Source organism: Ostrea edulis, chromosome 6 (assembly GCF_947568905.1).
Source record: "Ostrea edulis chromosome 6, xbOstEdul1.1, whole genome shotgun sequence".
Taxonomy (NCBI): domain Eukaryota; kingdom Metazoa; phylum Mollusca; class Bivalvia; order Ostreida; family Ostreidae; genus Ostrea; species Ostrea edulis.
The window spans coordinates 88,579,657-88,602,693 of NC_079169.1; the positions used below are offsets into that span (position 1 = coordinate 88,579,657).

At 36.8% G+C, this 23,037-nt stretch overlaps 2 protein-coding genes across 9 annotated transcripts in view; one reads left to right on the forward strand and one right to left on the reverse strand.

The window, feature by feature from the left end:
* The window catches only part of LOC125647763 (tudor domain-containing protein 7-like), a 101,792-nt gene extending 95,168 nt beyond the window's left edge, over nt 1-6,624 (forward strand). For all 7 annotated transcript variants that reach the window (XM_056142540.1, XM_056142543.1, XM_056142539.1 and 4 more), the window contains exons 28-29: nt 193-310; nt 5,079-6,624. In XM_056142540.1, coding sequence (XP_055998515.1) covers nt 193-310; nt 5,079-5,311 — 351 coding nt within the window. In that variant the 3' untranslated portion in view covers nt 5,312-6,624. The remainder of the gene's footprint in view (nt 1-192; nt 311-5,078) is intronic.
* Nucleotides 6,625-14,987: 8,363 nt separating this feature from the next.
* The window catches only part of LOC125645711 (replication factor C subunit 1-like), a 56,492-nt gene continuing 48,442 nt past the window's right edge, over nt 14,988-23,037 (reverse strand). For both annotated transcript variants that reach the window (XM_048871494.2, XM_048871495.2), the window contains exons 19-23: nt 22,760-22,877; nt 21,826-21,971; nt 17,781-17,994; nt 16,429-16,632; nt 14,988-15,300 (exon numbers count right to left, since the gene is read on the reverse strand). In XM_048871494.2, coding sequence (XP_048727451.2) covers nt 15,211-15,300; nt 16,429-16,632; nt 17,781-17,994; nt 21,826-21,971; nt 22,760-22,877 — 772 coding nt within the window. In that variant the 3' untranslated portion in view covers nt 14,988-15,210. The remainder of the gene's footprint in view (nt 15,301-16,428; nt 16,633-17,780; nt 17,995-21,825; nt 21,972-22,759; nt 22,878-23,037) is intronic.

Consider the following 23,037-nt stretch of genomic DNA (forward strand, 5'->3'; position numbering starts at 1 on the left):
TGGTAATATGCATATGTTACAAGTTTTTTGATATAGGCATATTTTAGTGTATTCTTGTGATTTTGCAGGCGTCTGTGTCTGGCAGACTTTTGCGTTTAAGTAATATTATTTTAGTGTATTCTTGTGATTTTACAGGCGTCTGTGTCTTGCAGACTTTTGTGTTTAAGTAATATTAGACTTGTGATTTTGCAGGCATCTGTGTGTCTGGCAGACTTTGGAGAATTTACTGTGATGAGTGTAGACGAGATTAAACTTCTACCATACTGCTTTACAAAGCTCCCGGCACTCGCATTCAAAGGAAAACTCTATGGCAAGTAGTATATTGATTTTAGCTCACCTGGACAATGTTGGTGAGAATTTCAGGATTAGCTCACATGAGGCACTCACCATGACAGTGTAATCAATGTTTGCCATCTCACTTTTTTTTTTAACCAATGCTTGTATTTAGCAACACAAGTTGTAAGGGCAAAAAGAAAGTGAAACTAAAATATTTGGGGGGGGGGGGGTGTTGAAAAGCAATTTTTTTTTTTTATATATACTTTCAACTAACACATGGAGTTTATAATTATAGTGAGCTAATAGGTCTCTTTTGAAACTCTTGATGATATCCTGTAAATTATTTTTGTCCCCCACCGCAACGCGGAAGGGGACATATAAATACCGGTGTCCGTCCGTCCACTTCACTTTGTGGACGCAACTCCTCAAAAACCGCTCAACAGATTTTGTTCATATTTTGTAGGATTGTTAGGCACAACGTGTAGTTGATCATATTTCGTTGCCATTTTGATTCGACAATTTTTACAGGAGTTATTGGACTTTGTTGAATTTGTACATGCTACACTATCGGAACACTTTGTGGACGCAACTCCTCCGAAACCACTCAATGGATTTTGTTCATATTTTGTGGGATTGTTAGTCACCATGTGTAGTTGATCATAGTTTGCCGGAATTTCGATTCGACAATTTTGACAGGAGTTATGGGGCTACACTATAGGAACACTTTGTGGATACAACTCCTCTGAAACCGCTCAATGGACTTTGTTCATAATTTGTAGGATTGTTATAGTTGTAGTTATAGTGTAGTTGATCATATTATGCCGGAATTTTGATTCGACAATTTTGACAGGAGTTATGGGACTTTGTTGAATTTGTACATGCTACAACATAGGAACACTGTGGACGCAACTCCTCCGAAACCGCTCAATGGATTTTGTTCATATTTTGTGGGATTGTTAGTCACCATGCGTAGTTGATCATATTGTGCTACCATTTTGATTCAACAAATTTCATAGAAGTTATTGGACTTTGTTGAATTTGTACATAGTACACTATAGGAACACTTTGTGGACGCAACTCCTCCGAAACCGCTCACCGGATTTCATTCAAATTTTGTAGGATTGTTAGTCACCACATGAGCAGAATTGAACATATTCACAGAGACTTGTTTATATGCATAGAGTAGTACAAATTAGTCTTCCATTCCATCACCTATTCATGATTAAATGTTTATACACCTCTCATCAAAGTAGGGGGGGGGGGGGGGGTTAGAGATCAAAAGTTCAAGTTTTTATGTGTAGGCTATATTACAATTAACACTGCATGTATAATCCAGAAATCAATGTAAAGTGCTTCTCACAATACTATATAACTTGTAATTTCTGTATGTGGAAATTTTTGCTATGATTTGATTCCTTAAAGCTACATATAAAATTTTATTGAGATCTGTGTTTTTAGCTCACCTGAGCTTTAAGTGAGCTATTCTGATCGCCTGTTGTCCGTCCTTTTGTTTGTCCGTCTGTCTGTAAACTCTTTACATTTTCGACTTCTTCTCCAGAACCACTGGGCCAATTTCAACCAAACTTGGCCAAAAGCATCCTTGGGTGAAGGGCTTTCAAGTTAGTTCAAATAAAGGGCCATGTCCCTTTCAAAGGGGAGATAATGACAAAAATGCAAAAATAGGGTGGGGTCATTTAAAAATCTTCTCAATAACCACTGGGCCAGAAGAGCTGAAATTTACATGAAAGCTTCCTGACATAGTACAGATTCAAGTTTGTTAAAATCATGGCCCCCGGGGGTTGGATGGGGCCACAATAGGGGATCAAAGTTTTACATACAAATATATAGGAAAAATCTTTAAAAATCTTCTTCTCAAGAACCACTGAGCCAGAAAAGCTGATATTTACATGAAAGCTTCCTAACATAGTGTAGATTCAAGTTTGTTCAAATCATGGCCCCGGGGGTAGGATAGGGCCACAATAGGGGATCAAAGTTTTACGTACAAATACATTGTGTATATAGGAAAAATCTTTAAAAATCTTCTTCTTAAGAACCACTTAGCCAGAAAAGCTGATATTTACACAAAAGCTTCCTGACATAATGCAGATTCAAGTTTGTTCAAATCATGGCCCCCAGGGGTAGGATGGGGCTACAATAGGGGATCAAAGTTTTACATACAAATATATAGGGAAAATCTTTAAAAATCTTCTGAAGAACCACTGAGCCAGAAAAGCTGATATTTACATGAAAGCTTCCTAACATAGTGCAGATTTAAATTTATTCAAATCATGGCCCCCTGGGTAGGATGCCCCGGCCACAAGGGGGTATCAAATTTTACATACTAATATATAGGAAAAATCTTTAAAAATCTTCTTCTCAAGAACCATTGGACCAAAGAAGTTGACATTTACATGAAAGCTTTCTGACATTGTGTAGATTCAAGTTTGTTCAAATCATGGCCTCCAGGGGTAGGTTGGGGCCACAATAGGGACTAAGGTTTTACATGCAAATATATATGGAAAGTCTTCAGATATGGGCCAAGGTGACTCAGGTGAGCGATGTGGCCCATGGGCCTCTTGCTAATTTCTGCAGTTGCTTTATACCTTTATATATATATATCTATATGTATATGTTTACTCAGATGACCTATTGCAATTGGTTGTCATCTGTCGTTGTGCATCGTGCATTAACAATTGAACATTTTTATGCCCCCCACCCCCTTCAAAGAAGAGGGGCATATTACTTTGCACCTGTCGTTCAGTCGGTAAAGCAAATGTCCGCACAAATATTTTGAGAACCATTCACTTGATGGTAATGATATTTCATATGTGGGTTGGTTATGAGTAAAAGAGGACCCCATTCGATTTTCAAGTCAAAACGTCAAAGGTCAATCCACTTTGGACATAGGAAGACACTGTCTGCTAAATGCTTGACAGACATCAAACTTGGTGCACTGGTACATGTTTGGAAGATTACCCCTGTTGATTTTCAGGTCACATGGTCAAAGAGGACATAAGAATAAACTGTCTGCTTATATATATATATATATATATATATATATATATATATGCTTGAGAACCCTTTGCTGGACAGACATCAAACTAGGTACACTGGTACATCTGCAGGAGAAGATGATCCCTATTGATTTTGAGGTCACATGGTCAAAGTTAAAGGGTTAAACTGGACATAGTAATATTTTGTCTCCAATATTTTAAGAATTATTTGCTTGATTAACACCAAATTTGGTACACTGTTATAGCATAAGGAGTAAATTACCCCTATTGATTTTTAGGTCAGCTGAGTAAACTCATGTGATCTATTGCAATCAGTTGTCATCCATCGTGGTGCGTCATCCGTCGTGCGTTAACAATTTTTAACTTCTTTTTGATAACTACCAGTCCAATTCTTTTCAAATTTGGTATGAAGTATCTTTGGGACAAGGGAAAAATAAATTGTAAATTTCAGGTCTCCAGCACCCCTGGGGCCTTAGGGGTGGGGCAAAAACTACCCAAAATTGACCAATTTTTAAAAATCTTCTTAAGAACCGCACATGTGTAAGAAAAACTGAATGCATGGTGATGTAGAGCAGGAGGGCCTCCACCAAAATTGTAAATTTCATGATCCCCGGGGTAGGGGTTCTGACCCCAGGGCAGGACCAAACTTGTTATATAGTGTTTATGTGTAAAACACTTAAATAACATCTTCTTTAGTGCTGTTGATACTATATTGAAACTAAATAGATATTTAGAAAGAAAAGGTAGTCCTTTACCAAAATTGTAAATTTGATGATCCCAGGGGTAGGGGTTTTGGTATCAGGGTGGGGCCAAAATGGTCAGTTATTCAATGTGGGAACAATAGACATTTTTAACTTCTTCTTGATAACTATCATTCCAATTCTTTTCATATTTGGTATGAAGCATCTTTGGAACAAGGGGGACATTGACTGTAAATTTCAGGATTCCTGCACCCCTGGGGTCTTAGGGACGGGGCAAAAACTGCCCAAAATTGACCAATTTTCAAAAATCTTCTTCTCAAGAACCGCACACGTGTAAGAAAAACTAAATGCATGATGATGTAGTGCAGGAAGGGCTTTGCCAAAATTGTAAATTTCATGATCCCCGGGGTAGGGGTTCTGACCCCAGGGTAGGGCCAAACTTGGTATATAGTGTTTATGTGTAAAACACTTGAATAACATCTTCTTTAGTGCTGTTGATACTAAATTGAAAGTAAATGGATAGAGCAGGTAGTCTTTTACCAAAATTGGAAATTTGATGATCCCCGGAGTAAGGGTTTTGACCCCAGGGTGGTGCAACACTTTGTATATAGTATTTATGTGTAAGTTTGCTGATACTGTATAAAATCTAAATGCATACTTAGGAATAGCAGAAAAGGATGTACAAAAAATGGTGAATTTCAATCAAAACCCAGGTTTATGACTTTAGGATGAGTCCAGATTAGTCATGTTTTGATGTTTTAATGTTAATACACCTATTATTTAAAACCTTTCATGGGTGCATGCACTTTTGAGGGCAATGAAGTTTTAAGAACACATCTTGTTTTATACTGTTGCTGAACATTAGAATTTAGCATAGATATTCAGAAGAGGTAATTTTTTCTAGATTTCATAGCCCTTGGCAGTAGTGATACTTTTTCACAAGTACTCAGGTACTTAAACCGATAAGGCCTGTGGGCCCCATTTCAGAAGTTGACTAAATACTCATAGTTTGGGAATTCACTTGTTAAACAAGAAATAGAACTTTCCAGAATTTACTACAGTTGTAAGTTTATCAATTTTTCATCAGGAATAAAGCCAGCCAAAGACAGCCAGGTGTGGAGTGAAGCAGCAAAGTACAAGTTCCTCCAGATGGCGCACAACCACAGCCTGGTGGGCCTGGTGTGTGGGGAGGAAGAGGAGGCCGGACAGCAACTGGTGTCCATGCGACTGGTGGATACATCTGTCAGCAATCGGGATACCTGTCTGGATGAAGTTCTACTGGAGATGGGAGTGGCAGAAAAGCTACGACCATCATCGTGATTAAGAGAATTAAGACTCGATACGTTGTGCGAATTATTTATCAACATTCAACTCCGACTTCACAGCTTTATTTTTTACAAACAAGTCCCATTCTGTGTGACAGTTCCATTCATTGTGTAGTGTATTGTTGCTTATTCCATAGCAATCATGTATAACGTGCTAGTACCTTACAATGAAGGTATCATTTTGTGTACAAGTGCCTGTACTTATAGGTACTGATAGTGAGACGACTATTGCTGGATTCCAGACTCACTGTGTGTAGAACTTACACTCTGAAATTTTATATTTCATTTTTACACAAAAACTTCTTTTAAAGCTGTGCAAAACAGATGAGATGATCTGCATTGACTCGAGAATAATTACCAGTGATTGTTTTACAGTACTAAAGATGCTCAATATTCTGACTTCAGTTAGGAACCCCCTCTCCCCCAATTCCAATATAACATCACTGTATACTGTATTTAAATTCAGAGGAAATTTGTTTCATATTACACTCTTATCTAATTGTAATCACATGCAAAATATGTACACTCATATGATTTTTGACCAGATTGCAAAGCAATTCGTGTGTTTGAATGACTAATGTCTGTCAGTAAACCTGCCCCTCCCCCCCCTTCCCCCATTAACAATTCACATTTAGATCAGTTTCAAGTAGTGTAACCAGAGCTTCGGTCTAAGTTCATTATCGACTTATTGAGTGCACCCGTTAATGAACTTAATCTTTACATACAGGGTTTATGTTTAACACAATTAACAATGCGTTCCAATGGTTTGCTAAAGTAGTATGTATAGACAAAGCCCATTAAATAGGCCAAATTCACTCCTCCTCCATCTCTTGTCCTTTAATGGTTTTACATTTTGCTTTGTTTCTGTTTAAGGAGGAATGATACATTGTCACAATTTTAATGGCCAACTTTCTTTTAAAACGTTAATGAAAATATAATATCAACAGTACATGTATGTTCCTTTTAAAACTAATTGTCTGGCTGAGTACTTCAGTAGGTGAACACATTGATCTGAAGATCACAGGCTCCAATCCAAAAGGTGTTTTTTTCCCTTCAAATTACTTTCTACTAAAACTGGATTTTTTGACTAAATAAAGTAAATCTGAAAGTTTCCAATTTCAAAATGTTGTACATATCCTCCTCTTTTCATCCTTATCAGATTTCTGTGGGGGTGTTATTCCTCTCTAAGCTTACTCAGCAGACAGTTCCCAATTCCTTTCTCTTCACATCCTACTGCAATAAGCTTTATAAGCCTGTAATATTACAAATTTGAATAAAATCGATATCATTTGGTTTCTTTTAACATTTTTTAAAAAAAAGAAAAAAGAAAGATGCTTGTTGTTTCTGTAAGTCATGGTGTATTTTGAGACTGTACAAATATTCAGTTAATTCTGCCTTGTATTCCGGTCATTATATTAAGACTGTACAAATGTTCTAATTCTGCAGTGCAGTCCGATCTTTGGTCCGTTGTGTAATGAAAATTTGAGGGTGTGAATTCAGGGACATTTTGTTTTTCAAGTCAAAAAAGGTTATACACCTACCATGGCATTGTTGGTTGAATCTGTAAATTACATTGTCACTAGACTGTAAATTATATTGTCACGTTTTTAAAAACAAATTGCCCACTTACATCGATCATGCTGTTGTAATTTTAACTGTTCTATTTGTTATTCCTTCCATTGCTAGTTTGCTTATTTTCACCATTGAAGTTGTTCTAACTTCTGTGCATTCATTTTTTGAATGGGGGCAGTGTTCATATTTTTACTGATAAAAAGTGAGACAGTTGATGCAAAAAATAAAGCATAATTCAATCAAATATAGATAATAGTCGATATTCTGGCTTCATGTACCGATCAACACAGTTCCTTGTACTTTTTTTTCCAACTTGAACGAAGGATGACGATGATATGTGTATATTTATACAACTCTCTCTTAGAAGGGGGGGGGGGGGGGGGTATGGATTGTAGTGTGTTTCTCCATCTGTACCTGAGCATTTCCACACCAGAACCACGTCTTGCATGCGTTTTGGGGAATAGTGTACCGAGGTACAAATATTGGTTTGTGTTGCGTCCCGTCGAGAATTTTTCACTCACATCGAGACATCGCCACTTGTATGTGAAAGACCTATGCTTAGCGCTCAGGACTGTAGCAGTATGGGTTCTTTAACGTGCCAAGGTTTGCAGTGACACGAGACCTCCTCTTGTAAGGTCATATTCGAAAGAACCTTGATTGTCAAAGGGGCAATCACTGTCTATGTTTTTTTCTTAGGTTTGATGCGGCCATAGTACAAGCAGGGATCAAACACGTGATCTCCCGATTATGAAACAAACGTTTTACCACTGAGCTTATTGGCTGCTGGTTAGCGGCTGCTAGCTTCTGCCTATTAGTGTCTGACACACACTGCATATAGAAGGTAATAAAGTCTTGATGAATCATCGTCTAAATGTCAGTATGGAGGATGTATAAAATATGTCGATGACTTTTGAGTAAACCACGTAAATTCAGAAAATATTGATTAGTGACAATATTGTCTGAGGATTTTATCCTCTCTTTACTTGATATAAATGGAGGGTCAAAATACGCCAGTTTTGAGATGAAAGCTTTTCTGCGTAGGAGGTGCACTTAGTGGAACTTTGAATGCTTAAGTCGGACAGAGTGGACCTACAGACAGAGAGGAAGACAATAAAATGTATTAAAAGCGGTTTCTGTTAAATACTGTAAAGGGCTTCAATTTCGAGGGGCTAAAATTTTGTGAAGATATTGATCAATCCCGTTAAGTATACAAAATATAGAATTGGGCAAACACGGACCCCTGGACGTACCGGAGATGAGATCAGGTGCCTAGGAGGAGTAAGCATCTCCTGTCAACCAGTCACACCCACCGTGAGCCCTATATCTTGATCAGGTAAACGGAGTAGTCCGTAGTCAAACTCGATATGTAAAGAACGGTCTAACAATATGAAACACATGCACAGCATTCGACCCAATGACAGGTTTGCAAATCAGATTTTGCAAACCATATAACTTTAAAAATTCTGACTTTAAACAAGACCATTGAAACCACTGTGAAATCAATTTATTTGTCAGCAGCCAGCCTCGATTTTGAAATTAATCATACACAGAATACATTTTTGTGTATCAGTTTCGGTTGAGAGACAAACACTATGCAAATGATAATAAATTGTTTCTTATCTGTTGAGCAGTTTCATTTGATTACCCCATACCTACCGTAACAATAATAGAGGTATGAAAAGTGACCATACTCTCGGAAGACATAAGGTTCATTGAAGAGTCCACAAAATGAGCATCAAGGTAATTTACTTTGTGAGCTCTTCAACAATTGTGTTCTCCCAAGGAATATGAGAAGAAAAATTGAGAACTTTCAGTTGAGCGCAAAAGCCTGTGTGACACCTTTTAACGATTTTTTCTTATGTGTTTGTGTACATCTTTATTCATATCTTTTGAGCACCCGTTTTGCTTTATTGTGTCATCTTTTATTCAATAATTATGGAGGTCTGAAGAGACCCCATCCGTGGCTTAGAGGTTAGAGCGTTCGCCCCGCATGCGGAAGGCCGGGGTTCGAATCCCGGCCGTGACAGACCTAAGTCGTTAAAAAAGGTTGTGAAAGTTCCATCGCCAAACGCTCGGCATCAGGTGTGAATGTCACGGGTCCTCGGAGATGACCTTAAAAACAGATGTCCCGCACCACAGTAGGTGTGGCACGCTAAAGAACCCTCACTGCTCAATGGCCATAAGCCCCGAGTAAAGGCCTAAATTTGAAACCCTTCACTGGTCTTCGTGACGTTTTCATATGAGTGAAAAATTCTCGAGTGAGACTTTAAGCAAGATACAATCAATCAATCAACTTCCCTTGGGCACCCCCAAATGGTACCTCTACAGTTCCAAACCCTCCAACCGCTACAGTTTCAATTTTCTACAGTTCCCAACCCTTACAATCCCAACCCCTACAGTTCCTAACCTCTACAGATCTAAACTGAGGGTGAGAAATGATATTCAAAGGGTTCCCCTATCTTGTCTCCATAACCTTCAAAAAGCTATCAACCTCTGTTTACAATACAGAATTGTTATGTCACCGTTGTGCCAATGGAACTGTTCAGACGACCTAATTTGTGATGTGCAAATGAAACTGTTCAGACGACCTAATTTGTGATGTGCAAATGAAACTGTTCAGGCGAGCTAAATTGTGATGTGCCAATGAAACTGTTCAGACGACCTAAATTGTTCAATTGCATTTTTTTTTTTTAAAGAATCACAACAATCTGTATCAAGTGATTTGTAAATTTTTAGATTTTGATCGATTGTTTGCTTATATTAATCTAATTAAAATTAGATCTTTTGATCTGCTCACGTATATCGATATACAAGGTAGTGATATACGTGAGCGGATCAAAGAATCTAAGTTTAATTGCTGCTAGCTCCAGCCTAGTCTTTTTAAAAAGTGCAGATCTATATATAATTATGCATCGTCGCACTGTGAGTCATTATATAATATTTACATTTCCAATGTTCTTTACCAATCGCAATGATAGCCATTATCCTTTATATGAATGCGACGTCGTTGTGAACAATGTGTATATAGATATAAACATAGTGCGCCTATCTAAAAGACTGGGAATCCCGACAGATATGAAAGTAGAATATAAATATAAGAAATAACATGAGAGTATGAACTGTAACTCTTCACGTCGGTCTACTTTTCACGAGGCGCTAATTCCTCGGAGGATAAGAAAGGCATTGTATTAACACTCGCACTCAGAAGAGGTAAACATTAGTATTCGAATATTCGGTCCTGTGTCCAATATCTGACAACGTGACTGTGGCAACATTCTGCCATGGTGAAGGAGTTGGGACATTTCCTTCATGATATCAAAGGCAAAAACATTGGAGAAATAAACAAAGCCCACATGGAAACTCATTTACCTGTTCCGCTCAGTGGCGAAATTCATGTCCGGTTTAGTTCACTCCCAAGTTCAGTATGTTGTGAAAAATATATGCTAAATATCGAACGCATTCAACATTTAAAATTACCGAGGGCGGGACGGATGTCCTTTCCACAAGCACTTGTGCACATAGTTACGTGTTTAGGACATGGCATTCTAAGTTTTAAGAACTTGATCCCAATCCTCTTCTCTTTAAGATCTTGATAATAAAATATGTTCAATTCATTAACAAAATTCTGGTTTTCTAGAGAAACAATGCCAAGTTAATAATCTCGAATAAATGAATATTGATTTTTGTAACCATTTTGAACAACTCTACATTTTTACCTTATAAAATTAGTTATAATATATAATTTATTTCATATTTCTAACCAGTAGATTTCAATGAAGCCAGCATATTTTCACTACTAACTAACGCAATATTCCCCTTGAGAGAGGTCTTGTCGTTTCATTTCCTTTATTCAAGAAAATTGCACAGATCAGGTTGAAACTTTGCCCTTTGGTCGCTGAAACTAGATAGAAAAGGCAAAAGGTTTCCTGAACACATAGATGGACCCAAACACAAACTTCGATCAGAAACTTGGGCTCTGAATTTGTCTCTAGTGGACTACAGCACATGAGCATATAGCGGCAGAACTGTATCGAAGCTCTCTGAGAAAATATTGGGAGATCTTGAGTTCTGTGGCTACATGTATATGATCACATTAAGACAAGAGTCGGGACTCCCATGCTGTTGAAATATTTACGATACGACACACAGTCTACAGTATTAATTTCTGTAGATAGACGGCTGTTGGTCTCATTCCACTAAACTGAGCTTGCTCCAGTTAACACTGACCACGTCTGACCTGCTGAAATTAATTAGAATTCATACCAAACCTTTCTGAATGTTTCTGGATTTTACGCGATTGACCGAAATTTAAGTCATTGACATTGTCCACCGATATAATGTTATACATGTACATCCCTAAGGAAGTCGATACCGTTATTCATTCGCCAAGACTTCAATTAATTGCATGCAGGAAGTGTTAATTATTGACAAACTGTGTTAATTATTTACAGAATGTGGCTCTGAGGTTCACCGGCAGGTTGTATTTTAAGGTAGTTCCACCCTCAAGTGACTTATCAATATTGATGGTTGAAATTGGAAAAACTGCATTTATTTCCTATCAATATAGTTTAATTTCATTAGCAACCAAAAAAAAAAAGAAAAAAAGAATGTTTATATTGCCACGTTTTTTAAGATGTCAGACATACAAAAACAGAAGTATAGGTCAACATCAGAAAATCGCACATTGTAGTAAAACGGAATACCTGGTAATGAAAATACATAAAAACTTGTTAAAATGATCAAATTCTTAAAGTCAACAGTTTAGAAAAACTTATTTGTAAATATGTATAAATTAATTGTGGATATTATAGGGAAAACATTGTAAACCGTAAAGGAAATACCAGCATAGGAGTTTTTGCCCTTGACCACATTTTTAAAATTATAAATAATTGTTTATCTACGGAAAATACAAAAATTTTCACTATCAATAGTTTACCAGATTTTATATCTTATCCAGTGAATAAAATTCCTCTAAAAGATATCTTTCTATATTTGCAAAGTTTAATTTAATAAAGATTTTTGCAAAAACCTATGACATCACACGAGGATCGATCTACCTTAAAACGACCATAGAACGCGAGTGATGCTTCTGGTACCTAAATAAATATACTGAATCTTAGAGGCGAAAATAAACCGCCACCCGGGGCCAATCTGTACATATTATATCCAAATAAATCCCATTCTCATAAACTTTGAGCATGTCTTAGATAATCTTGATAGTTTTGCTCACTCTTACATAGTTAACTTACTATATGTTAACCTCAGTTTTAGTATTATTTTATATGTCCTTTTATGTATTTATTGTTCTTTGTTTTACAAATATCTACATCCTCATATTTCTTTTTTTTTTTTTTTTTAAATTGACATTGCTGTCATCTGAACAATGAATACATGTTTGTTGCAATCTAGTTAGATCCGGTTTTCTGCGTAATCATTACCAAATATGGAACGCCATCAAGGTCAAAGGGTGCGTTGACTGGAACAGTAACGTAACGAATGGGTCAACGATATATTTCAGTACTTAAATCTAGTTTATATCTTTAAAAAATACATGAAAAATGAAATGTCTTTCTTCGTTGTTCCATCGGGCGATAACGCGGGTTGTGATTTTTTCTACAATGTTAGCTACATGTGCCTTCATCAGCCGATGAAACAACAAAGAAAGCAGTTTATTGTTTAATAATATACATGTCAACGTGAATGAACAAACACGTGTCTGTCGTAACCCAAAATCTACATACAGTAGGCGTCATCTCTTGACTTAATTAACGGTTGTAACATAACACGACAATAATTTTAATGGCATTGACATCATAGCATTCCGACTCAATACATTGACCTTAAAATTCATGGATCTTCTGCTGACCAGTCCGTTTACAAATGGTGTTCATTCTTCACTACTTAATAACCGGAAGGTAACTCGGACTTCCAAGGAACTTTCTGTGCTTGCGAGTCAACAGCAACAGAGCACACGCGGAGTTAGAGCTTAGATCCGCCATTTGGTCTATAAACTTTTGGCAGGTGGCTGTAGCTCTTCTTGAACGCAATATTATTAGTTGGTTTTGTGTTGTAAAGTCAATCATACCTTGATAGGCATTGTGACATCACACTGATGTTATTGTCCAATAGCATTAAGATTTTACTTACTTTTCTAAACATGCTAGAATGTTTGGTGGGGACAAATATTCATGAAAGTGGTGTCCGTGATTCCTGCAGATATTTCTCGCATGCAAATTAAAGTTTGTTTGTTGTATAATAATTTTTGTGGGTTGAAATCTTTTTTCAGGATCACATCACCAACATGTCAACAGAGAGACACAGCCATTGCTAAGCAATTCGTTCACACCATACCATTGAAAAAGTAGATACAAGTTTCTTTTGAAAGACATCACACCTTCAGCCTGAAATTTCGCAATTCTCTGTCATAAACAGTAAATTACCACAAAAAGTTGTGTTAACTGTACCTTTACTTTCAGAGAACAAGATGAGCTTGTGAAACACTGATGCCCCTGTACAGCAGCAAAGTTCCAAATATTTCAAAAGTTGGTCAAAGCATAAGATCAATGTCACGAGGTGAAAAATTTAGCTTCCAAAAGAAAGCTCCTGTCACAAGAAATACATGTGTGAAATATGAAAGGCCTATCACCATCCATTCAGTAGTTATGGCCCATATTTCAAGTTTTCTGTGAACAAACACGGTCATATGAACAGACAAAAAAAAACAAGAGGCCCATGGGCCACATCGCTCACATGAGTCACCTTGGCCCATATCTGAAGACTTTCCATATATATTTGCATGTAAAACCTTAGTCCCTATTATGGCCCAAACTACCCTTTGCAAACTTGAATCTACACTATGTCAGAAAGCTTTCATGTAAATGTCAACTTCTTTGGCCCAATGGTTCTTGAGAAGATTTTTAAAGCTTTTTCCTATATTTGTATGTAGAACTTTGACCCCTTCCCCTCCACTTGTGGCCCCATCCTACCCCCCGGGGGCCATGATTTGAACAAACTTGAATCTGCACTATGTCAGAAAGTTTTCTTGTAAATATCAGCTTTTCTGACTCAGTGGTTATTGAGAAAAAGATTTTAACTATATATTTGTATGTAAAACTTTGATCCCCCTTGTGGCCCCATCCTACCCCCGGGGGCCATGATTTGAACAAACTTGAATCTGTATTATGTCAGGAAGCTTTCATGTAAATCTCAGCTTTTCTGGCTTAGTGGTTCTTGAGAAGATTTTTAAAGTTTTTCCCTATATATTTGTGTGTAAAACTTTGATCCCCCCTTGGTGTCCCATCCTATCGGGGGGGGGGGGGGGGGGGGGGGGGGGGGGTCATGATTTGAACAAACTTGAATCTGCACTATGTCAGAATGTTTTCATCTAAAAATCAGCTTTTCTGACTCAGTGGTTCTTGAGAAGAAGATTTTTCCTGTATATTTGTATGTAAAACTTTGATCCCCTATTGTGGCCCCATCCAACCCCCGGGGCCCATGATTTGAACAAACTTGAATCTGCATTATGTCTGGAAGTTTTCATGTAAATCTCAGCTTTTCTGGCTCAGTGGTTCTTGAGAAGAAGATTTTTAAAGTTTTTCCCTATATATTTGTATGTAAAAATTTGATCCCCCCTTGTGGCCCCATCCTACCAAAGGGGGCCATGATTTGAACAAACTTGAATCTGCAATATGTCAGGAAGCTTTCAGGTAAATTTCAGCTCTTCTGGCCCAGTGGTTCTTGAGAAGATTTTTAAATGACCCCACCCTATTTTTGCATTTTTGTGATTATCTCCCCTTTGAAAGGGACATGGCCCTTCATTTGAACAAACTTGAAAGCCCTTCATCCAAGGATGCTTTTGGCCATGTTTGGTTGAAATTGGCCCAGTGGTTCTGGAGAAGAAGTTGAAAATGTGAAAAGTTTAACAGACAGACGACAGACAAAAAGTGATCAGAAAAGCTCACTTGAGCTTTCAGCTCAGGTGAGCTAAAAAAGTATCCCCCCACCCCTTTTCGGATTACAGGGGCATAAAAAGTTTATTATGTTCAAAGCAATAGGTCACCTGAGTGGCTCGTGACCTACACATCAGACAACATACCACAAATGTTTCAAATTCATTTATTATTCCAATGAATGGTAATAATTTCAAAACAAGAGTTAACAACAGCTTATCAATGTAAAGTGACCACTAACATAATTTCAAATGATCTCCGACACCATCATAGCAAGGTTGTTCCTATACTGTATCTTACACAGATATCACAACAAACTTCTGTTCCTCGGTCACACACTTCCTTTACACAGCCTAAACACGCTAACATGCTGTTAGCTTTTCGCTTTTCCCTTCCCTTTTCCTTTTCCCTTTGATGATGTTTCCTTCTGTTCCTTTTCCTTTCCTTTGGACTTCTTTTTGGACTACAATGACAGAAAACTTTCAGAAAAGAATCTTTTTTTAAAGTCCTCAAGGGTACATACATGCATGTTATTCCGTTATCAATTGTTTTACGAGTCTTGTAAGTTTGAGGAACAACCTGAAAATCAAAGTGAACAAAATCGCTAAAACGCATCAAAGATTCGTATGGCCGAGTTGCAGTTTGGAAAATTATGCACGCTTGCATTCACGAAATAAAAACATGCACGTATTTAATATAGTTTATAAGTATGAAGCTTTGAATGGCCACAATAGGTATTTAGTGGGATAATGACCTTGACCTCTGGGCTTTGGATTTCAAAAGCAAGATGAATCTAGAATGTCATCAGGATTGTGAAGTCTGATAAACATGCACCAGCAAGTACATGTATAAAAGTTAGAGGCAAGTTCAAATCTACAGTATATAGTGAAAAAGAGACCTTGACCTTTTGACCAAGATAAATAAGAACCTTCCTCTTTTGGATGTGATCAAAATATGCAAGTCTGACAAAGACGCACCAAGTAGTATGAAAGTTAGAGACCGGGCAAGCTCAAATCTATGGCATTTAGTGACAAAGAGACCTTGACCTTTGTCCTTTTGACCTAAAAATAAATAGGAATCTTCCTCTTTTGGATGTGATCATGATATGTAAGTTTCACAAAGATGCCCCTAGTAGTATGAAAGTTAGAGACCGGACAAGCTCAAATCTATGGCATTTAGTGACAAAGTGACATTGACCTTTGGACCTCAAAATAAATAGAAACCTTCCTCTTTTGGATGTGATCATGTTATGTAAGTCTCACAAAGATGCACCAAAAAGTATGAAAGTTAGAAACTGGACAAGCTAATTGTGGATGCCGCCCGCCCGACTGGACACCCATCCTTCGCCAATTTAAAAGCTGAGATTTGCTACGCAATTCGGCTAATAAAGGGGTGATAATGATTCATATCATGGAAACTTTGACCTGGATATCAACAAATACAAACAAAATTTTGAGTTCCTTATTTAGAGATGGTTTTAAAATGATCATAGACAGCTTTTAGATGTACAGTTCGACAGAAGTGATTAACATACAAATGACAAATTTGAAAGAAAATCTTTCTGTATGAAATAGGATTATGCATCGAGGACCTTGATCATGGAGTCCATTTCTAGGTCCTCGTTTCCATCCTCGTCACTCTCTGGGGTGATTGCTGCTCCTTCATCCTCACCCTCTACATCAAAATCCTCTGTAACAGGTGCCCCGCCCCCTCTGCCTTTCTTAGTCAGGGTACCAGTAGCATAGGGGGTCAAGTGGACCTCCTTATTGTATGTACGTGTAAAGGCAGCCTTTGTCTACAGAAAAATGTTCAAGAACGTACAACTTCAAAACCATTCAATTTACTCAAGTTCATGATTTTTAAATTTTGCTTTGGGTATTTTGATTCGGGTATATAAAGCTATTCTAACAAAGTATCGTAAACTGTACATAATATGCCCCTGAAAATGCTTACATAGGGTGTTTTTCTTAAGCCATAATTTGTAGAACTTTGCTTCAGGTAGCATCAGCCATCATCAGGCTGTGACATACTTCCTTTGCATTGTATGAATAAAGGGTCTTAGCTAAAACTGTGACAAGAGGTAGATAAACAAACCAAGAGTTGTGTGTAAAATATTTGACCAAGTTCAACAACCTGTAAATATGTAAAACATCAAAGAAAATTAAAAATTGTTGAGAATTAAAATCTTTGCACTATGCACATCTTCAAGTTATCTACAAAGACCCTAGCTTCTAAACTGTGAGGAGTTAAAAAGGACAAACCATGCCCCTTATTTAATAGATTTCCTCAAAATGGACCAAGTTCAACAACCTGCAATTGTCTCAAAATTGCAACACGATCTAGAGTGATCCACAAAGAAGCTACATAGCAAGTTTCAGCTTGATATATGACGGAGAAATGAAATCAGAAACAAAAAACCCCGAATGGACGCACAGATGGACATCGCTGTATCATAATCTTATTGCATTTTATTACAATAATTACTTGTGGAAGTGGTACTAGAAACAGCTTTGTCAATTCTACTCATTTTCATTCCATGCTTTCAATGTTATGTCATTGACAATGTTGACCCTGTGGCGTATTTTAAATGTGTCTGACATATCTTGCATCTGTCATTGTTTTGTCCACCATGCCATCATTTAACAATTGATCAAAATACAGCCCCATTTGAGGATTTTGACGCCATTTTGTTCAAATAAACTAATAAGGATTCTATATTGAAAACCAGACCTGAACCTGAAATACGGAACAATGGAGCCCAACCTGAACAACACAAACCGCAGTTTTCGGTTCTTTCAGGTACCCGTAGCATCCCTAATTGTAGTGCTTCGTTATACACAATAAAATTTTCATTATCCCCCCCCCCCCCATGAAGGAATAAATATAATTATAAGCGTAAATTAATTATAAGCATGTTTTACTGTGAGTCTCTTTAACACTAACCTTAGAGCTAAGCTTTGACATTGGATCATCACTGTTCTGCCATTTTGTAATCTCTAGGATGTTGTCAAAGTCTTCTTTGATGATGTCATATTTGTCCATCAAATCTATGACCTCTGGTATTCCCTCGTTCTCCTTCATCACCAAAGGTGTCGTCAGGAACTTTCTCATGTAGGGGAGGTAATCCAGGTTTAGACTTAATTTGTTGGCTGATGTCCTACAAGCAGACATAATTTATTGGCTGATGTTCTACAAGCAGACTTAATTTATTGGCTGATGTTCTACAGGCAGACTTAATTTATTGGCTGATGTTCTGCAAGCAGACTTAATTTATTGATCAATGTTCTACAAAAAGACTTAATTTATTGGCCAATGTTCTACAAGCAGAATGATGCAAGACCTATGCAGGCCCGGTTCTTTTTCAAAAGCCCGAAAAGTTTTTCAAATTAGAAACAGAAGTTTCAGTTTTTAAAAGGAGCAAAATCTTTTATGAAACACTATGTTCAGTGACCTTTTTCACAAAACATTTTATGATTGTGTCTCTGCATTATACTCAACTGAGTGTCGCTATGCCTTGATTAAGAACGAAAGTTTTATCTATGAACACACACACGTATACATTTGTTTTGCTCATACGTAATATGTGAGAGAAGATTCATAAAGAAAATAGTGTTTCAAAATTCAATCTCAAGACTTTGTGAAAAAGGATAAATGGGAGTGGCTACCTTCAAATTTTGACATTGATGAATGACCTTTACCTGTCCTATCTTTTACCTTGACCTTCCAGGTCACTAAATATAAAGTTTCTATCTTGTTTAGTTCAAAAGTTGTGACCAAGGTGAAAGTTGCAGACAGAGAGATCAGAGGACAGATAATTAAACAGACCAAAAAAGCATGCCATCCCAAACCTCGATCTCTGGGCGCAAAATCACGAGCAAATGCGATAAACAAGGATATTTGGTTATGTCATAGATTCACCCCATCATTAATGCATGTACTTATACTTTAAATTATTATAGATCTTAAAATCTGAAGACAAGAAGAATTTCCAATTTCCTCATGTCACTTCACCAGGCCAAGAAACTATTACATTCAAAATACAAGCAAAAATGGAATTCTAAGCTGAGGGCTGTTCCATTAAAACATATGAGGTACCTGGGGAAGGTACTTTAAAATTTGGGTAACCACCTATAGAAGCATAAAAATGTAATGAGGGACCACTCACAGAAGCAATTTTAGATAGTGCGGCACCACCCATAGAAGTGAAATAAACGTGAAATACACCTTTTCTTTAAATTCAATATGTATGAATGACTATTTATAACCCCTGAATAGAGGTCTATTTTCAGATGTTCCCAAGCATGATAGTAAAGAGAAGAGTATCTTAGATGTCATCACCATTCAAATAACTGGCCATCAATGAAGCTTGATCATAGAACCATCAATTTATTTTATCAAGACTGTCTTTCTTAAACACGATGAACTAAATCAATTTTATAAGTCTACCTGTTCATAAAAAGCCTAGTATTGTAAATGTTCAAAAACAACTATTAAAAGTTTTAAAATTGACTAGTATTTTGAGTATTAAAAAACAAGAAAATGTGTCTCTGCAACACTGATGTCTTAGATATTTGTTACACTATGGCTCATTGCATTGTTCACAAGGATGTTATGGAATGACAACTGGATCCTGTGATCTTAACCTTTGTAAAAAAAGTAATAGGGTTCTATGTCATTCTAAAAACTATGTACCAAGTTTGATAAACAGTCATCACTGAATGAAGTTGATTTTAGAGAGTGTCCAAATGCTATAGAATAACAACAACTTCTTTGGGAAAACGATAATAAAAAGCTGAAGGACTTGATCCATTTCTGACAGTTGAAGACTTTTATATGCCTCTCCAAATTTGTGTATTTAAGGTGGTACCCAACACCCAAAGGAAATAACTCTGTAAAAATCAGCTAAACCTTTTAATTCGATTTGATATCAAATTTAGAGCATCTCAGTGATCAAAAGTTTGCTTGATGAAATTTCTACATGTATATATCTATTGAAATTATTCAAATGAAAATGTGTGGTTGAAATTTCTTGAAATTAATATAAATTTTCCTTCATTGGTCAAAGTAGATGAGTATAAAACAAAATTTAAAGAAAATTAAATGAGCGAAATTTATGCTAGTAATGGTGTTGGGTAACCCCATTAAAATCTATAATTCCGTAGTCATAGTTCAACATAAGATGACAAATACTAATATAAACAGGTAGAACAAGTTTTAATGATTGGAAAAATATTCTTTAAACTTCAACACAAAATACAGTTCTAATCTTTATACAAAAAACAGTGCACAACCAAAACTATATAGATTGTCCAAACTCTAACTTTGGCACTTTATACTCCAACATTAAGTCAATTATTTGAATTGGCATGCTACACAACAATCACCGACTTTTGTACATACCAAATCACCCAGAGTGGACACAAAATTGAAAATAATAATGCCAATCCGAATAAGTTGCCAATTTGACAAAGACAATTATTTTATAAAAATGGCTATTCAAAAATTGGATAAAGCATTTGTCAAATTTAATTGTAATATGACTGTTCAAGAAAGGCCATTGCATATTGCTTTAAAAAAGTCACTGACTTGTGTATACATCGGTAACAAATACCTAGAATTCAAAACCATGTCTATAAAATAATAGGTAAAACTAGCTGCAAATCTCTGAAATTCAATGTCACGATTTTGACTTCCTAAACTTTTGAGGGAAAAGTTTTTCCAGTGTCTCATATAAAGAAGTATCAGATATATTTATACTTTTGATTTCCTTGTCCACAGCAACTAAAAAGTCTGCCTTAGATTTTCTTCCAGTGTGTGTTGGCTTTTGAAAGTGTGTGTGCAATACCTTTAACTCAGCAATTGTTAGTAACAATATTGGACTGTCTTTAAAACTATCTAACAATTTCTTCTGCTCTAGTTTATTTCGTTCCTTTTCTTTGACATCTTCAACATACTTCACTATTCTGTCTTCTTTTACTCCTATAAGATTACTGATAGGTGCAAGATCTGAGCTTGACAATATATCTGGGTCACTCTCCATCAAATACTTTCAACTTCCGATTGTCAAGTCATTTGCATATGCCATATAAAGTAGTATTTACATCAATGGACAAGTATGGAGGCGAAGCTATTTCGTCGGTATTGAAAAGGTTTGAATTTAATATCAAGTTAAAACCCGAACAGCAGAATGCAACAATATGATTTTCCTTTCTTTGTCGAAGTGGCTCAAGTAACTACATTTTCACGCCGATTGTCAATGTTAAGCTTTTTCATTAGATCCACCTACGAGATTTCGCGATAACAAGCATGGCGGAGCAGACGAAGAATTTTGCATGCTGTGCATTATAATTAATGAAAAACACCTTTATTAGACATGCCCAAGCACAAAGTTGGTACTCCTTTTGGTGTAAACAACATTTGGGACTAATACACAGAGTTTATTATCGGTTATTCATAAAATTATTTTGCACCATTACGGAGATCCTATGGAGTTGTAGCCTCATCCCGAAAACGTCAGAATAAAAAAAATTGGATAGGGCTACATTATTGCAGCTAAAAAAAATAATCAAAAACCGTTTCAATGGACCACGAGCACGTTTCGTTTTCCATTTTGGACAAGGGAGATAATCCTAATTTCCGGTCGCTATAATTTTAGAGTCAAACCGGAAACGATAACCGGATCGCAGAACCTCATCGACCAAGATAAAATGAAGACAGAAAATGGCGTTTGTTTCACATTCTACTTTCAACCCTTCCCTTCTCTTGTTGCATTCCTCTCAGTTTCGGTAAATAAAATAAAGATTTTATCAAAACAACCACCCACAGATGCAGTTTTCTGGCAGTAGGTACCCACCATAGATGCAATTTTCTACCAATGACAAGCACCCATAGATTTCTTTTTAATTGCCGTCCCCGGGTACCTCATATGTTTTAATGGAACAGCCCTGAAGCATTTTTTTCCTGTACGGAGAATAGCAGCTATACTCACGGCAGAGACATGTGGGTTCTGAGCTCCTGCAGCAAGCGGTCTGTTTTACCGGTGGTAGAATTCTTGCCAAGCCAGCTTGGAAAACCAACCATTTGTGGCAGATTGCCTCTCATGTATTCTCCTGGTATCACACTTGCATACATTGCCTGCATCAGTAAAATCAGATAACAGCAAAAATAATACTGAAATTACATAAAATTCACTACATCACAACGGAAATGCAACACCATCAGAAACTATACAGTGTCTATTAGTTGTTTGATTGGTTTTGGCCTTTGGATGGTCATCACCAGTACAAATGGAAATTATTTATACAATCCTGAAAAAACTTTGGTAGATGTAAACATATCTTGCTAACTATCCATTGTGCCCAAATTTGTTATTTGGTTTTTCCCTGCTAGCGAGACGGTTTTCTACAGAATGGTTTTACTTTTCACTCTGCTAGCGAGATGATTTTCTACAGAATGATTTTACTTTGGTAGCGAGATGGTTTTCTACAGAATGATTTTACTTTGCTAGCGAGATGGTTTTCTACAGAATGAATTTTCCCTGCTAGCGAGATGATTTTTTGCAGAATGATTTTACTTTGCTAGCGAGAGGGCTTTGTGCAGAATGAATTTTCCCTGCTAGCGAGATGATTTTCTAAAGAAGGATTTTTCCTGCTAGCGAGATGGTTTTCTACTTTACTCTGCTAGCAAGATGGTTTTCTAAAGAATGATTTTTTTATTCTCTGCTAGCAAGATGGTTTTCTTAAGAATAATTTTTGATTCTCTGCTAGCGAGATTGTTTTCTAAATAATGATTTTTGATTCTCTGCTAGCAAGATGGTTTTCTAAAGAATAATTTTTGATTCTCTGCTAGCGAGTTTGTTTTCTAAATAATGATTTTTGACTCTCTGCTAGCGAGATGGTTTTCTACAGAATGAGAGCTCTCACCGCGGTGGGCAGCAGGCTCCAGGACTGACTTTGTCGGATACATCGGTCCACCATGTCGCCATCACACACGCTGTCCGCAGCCCTGGCCAGCAAGGACAAATGGCGGCTTACATTTCCCCTGGACAACCAAACGAACATTTTAAAACCAAATAAACAGTGTACATACACACTGTACACCATGAAGATTTAATGCGGTCTACATGAAAATCGTACAAATATGCAGAACATGGTTAGAATCCTGTCAAATAGTATAAGTGCAACCCAGCATTGACTAAACC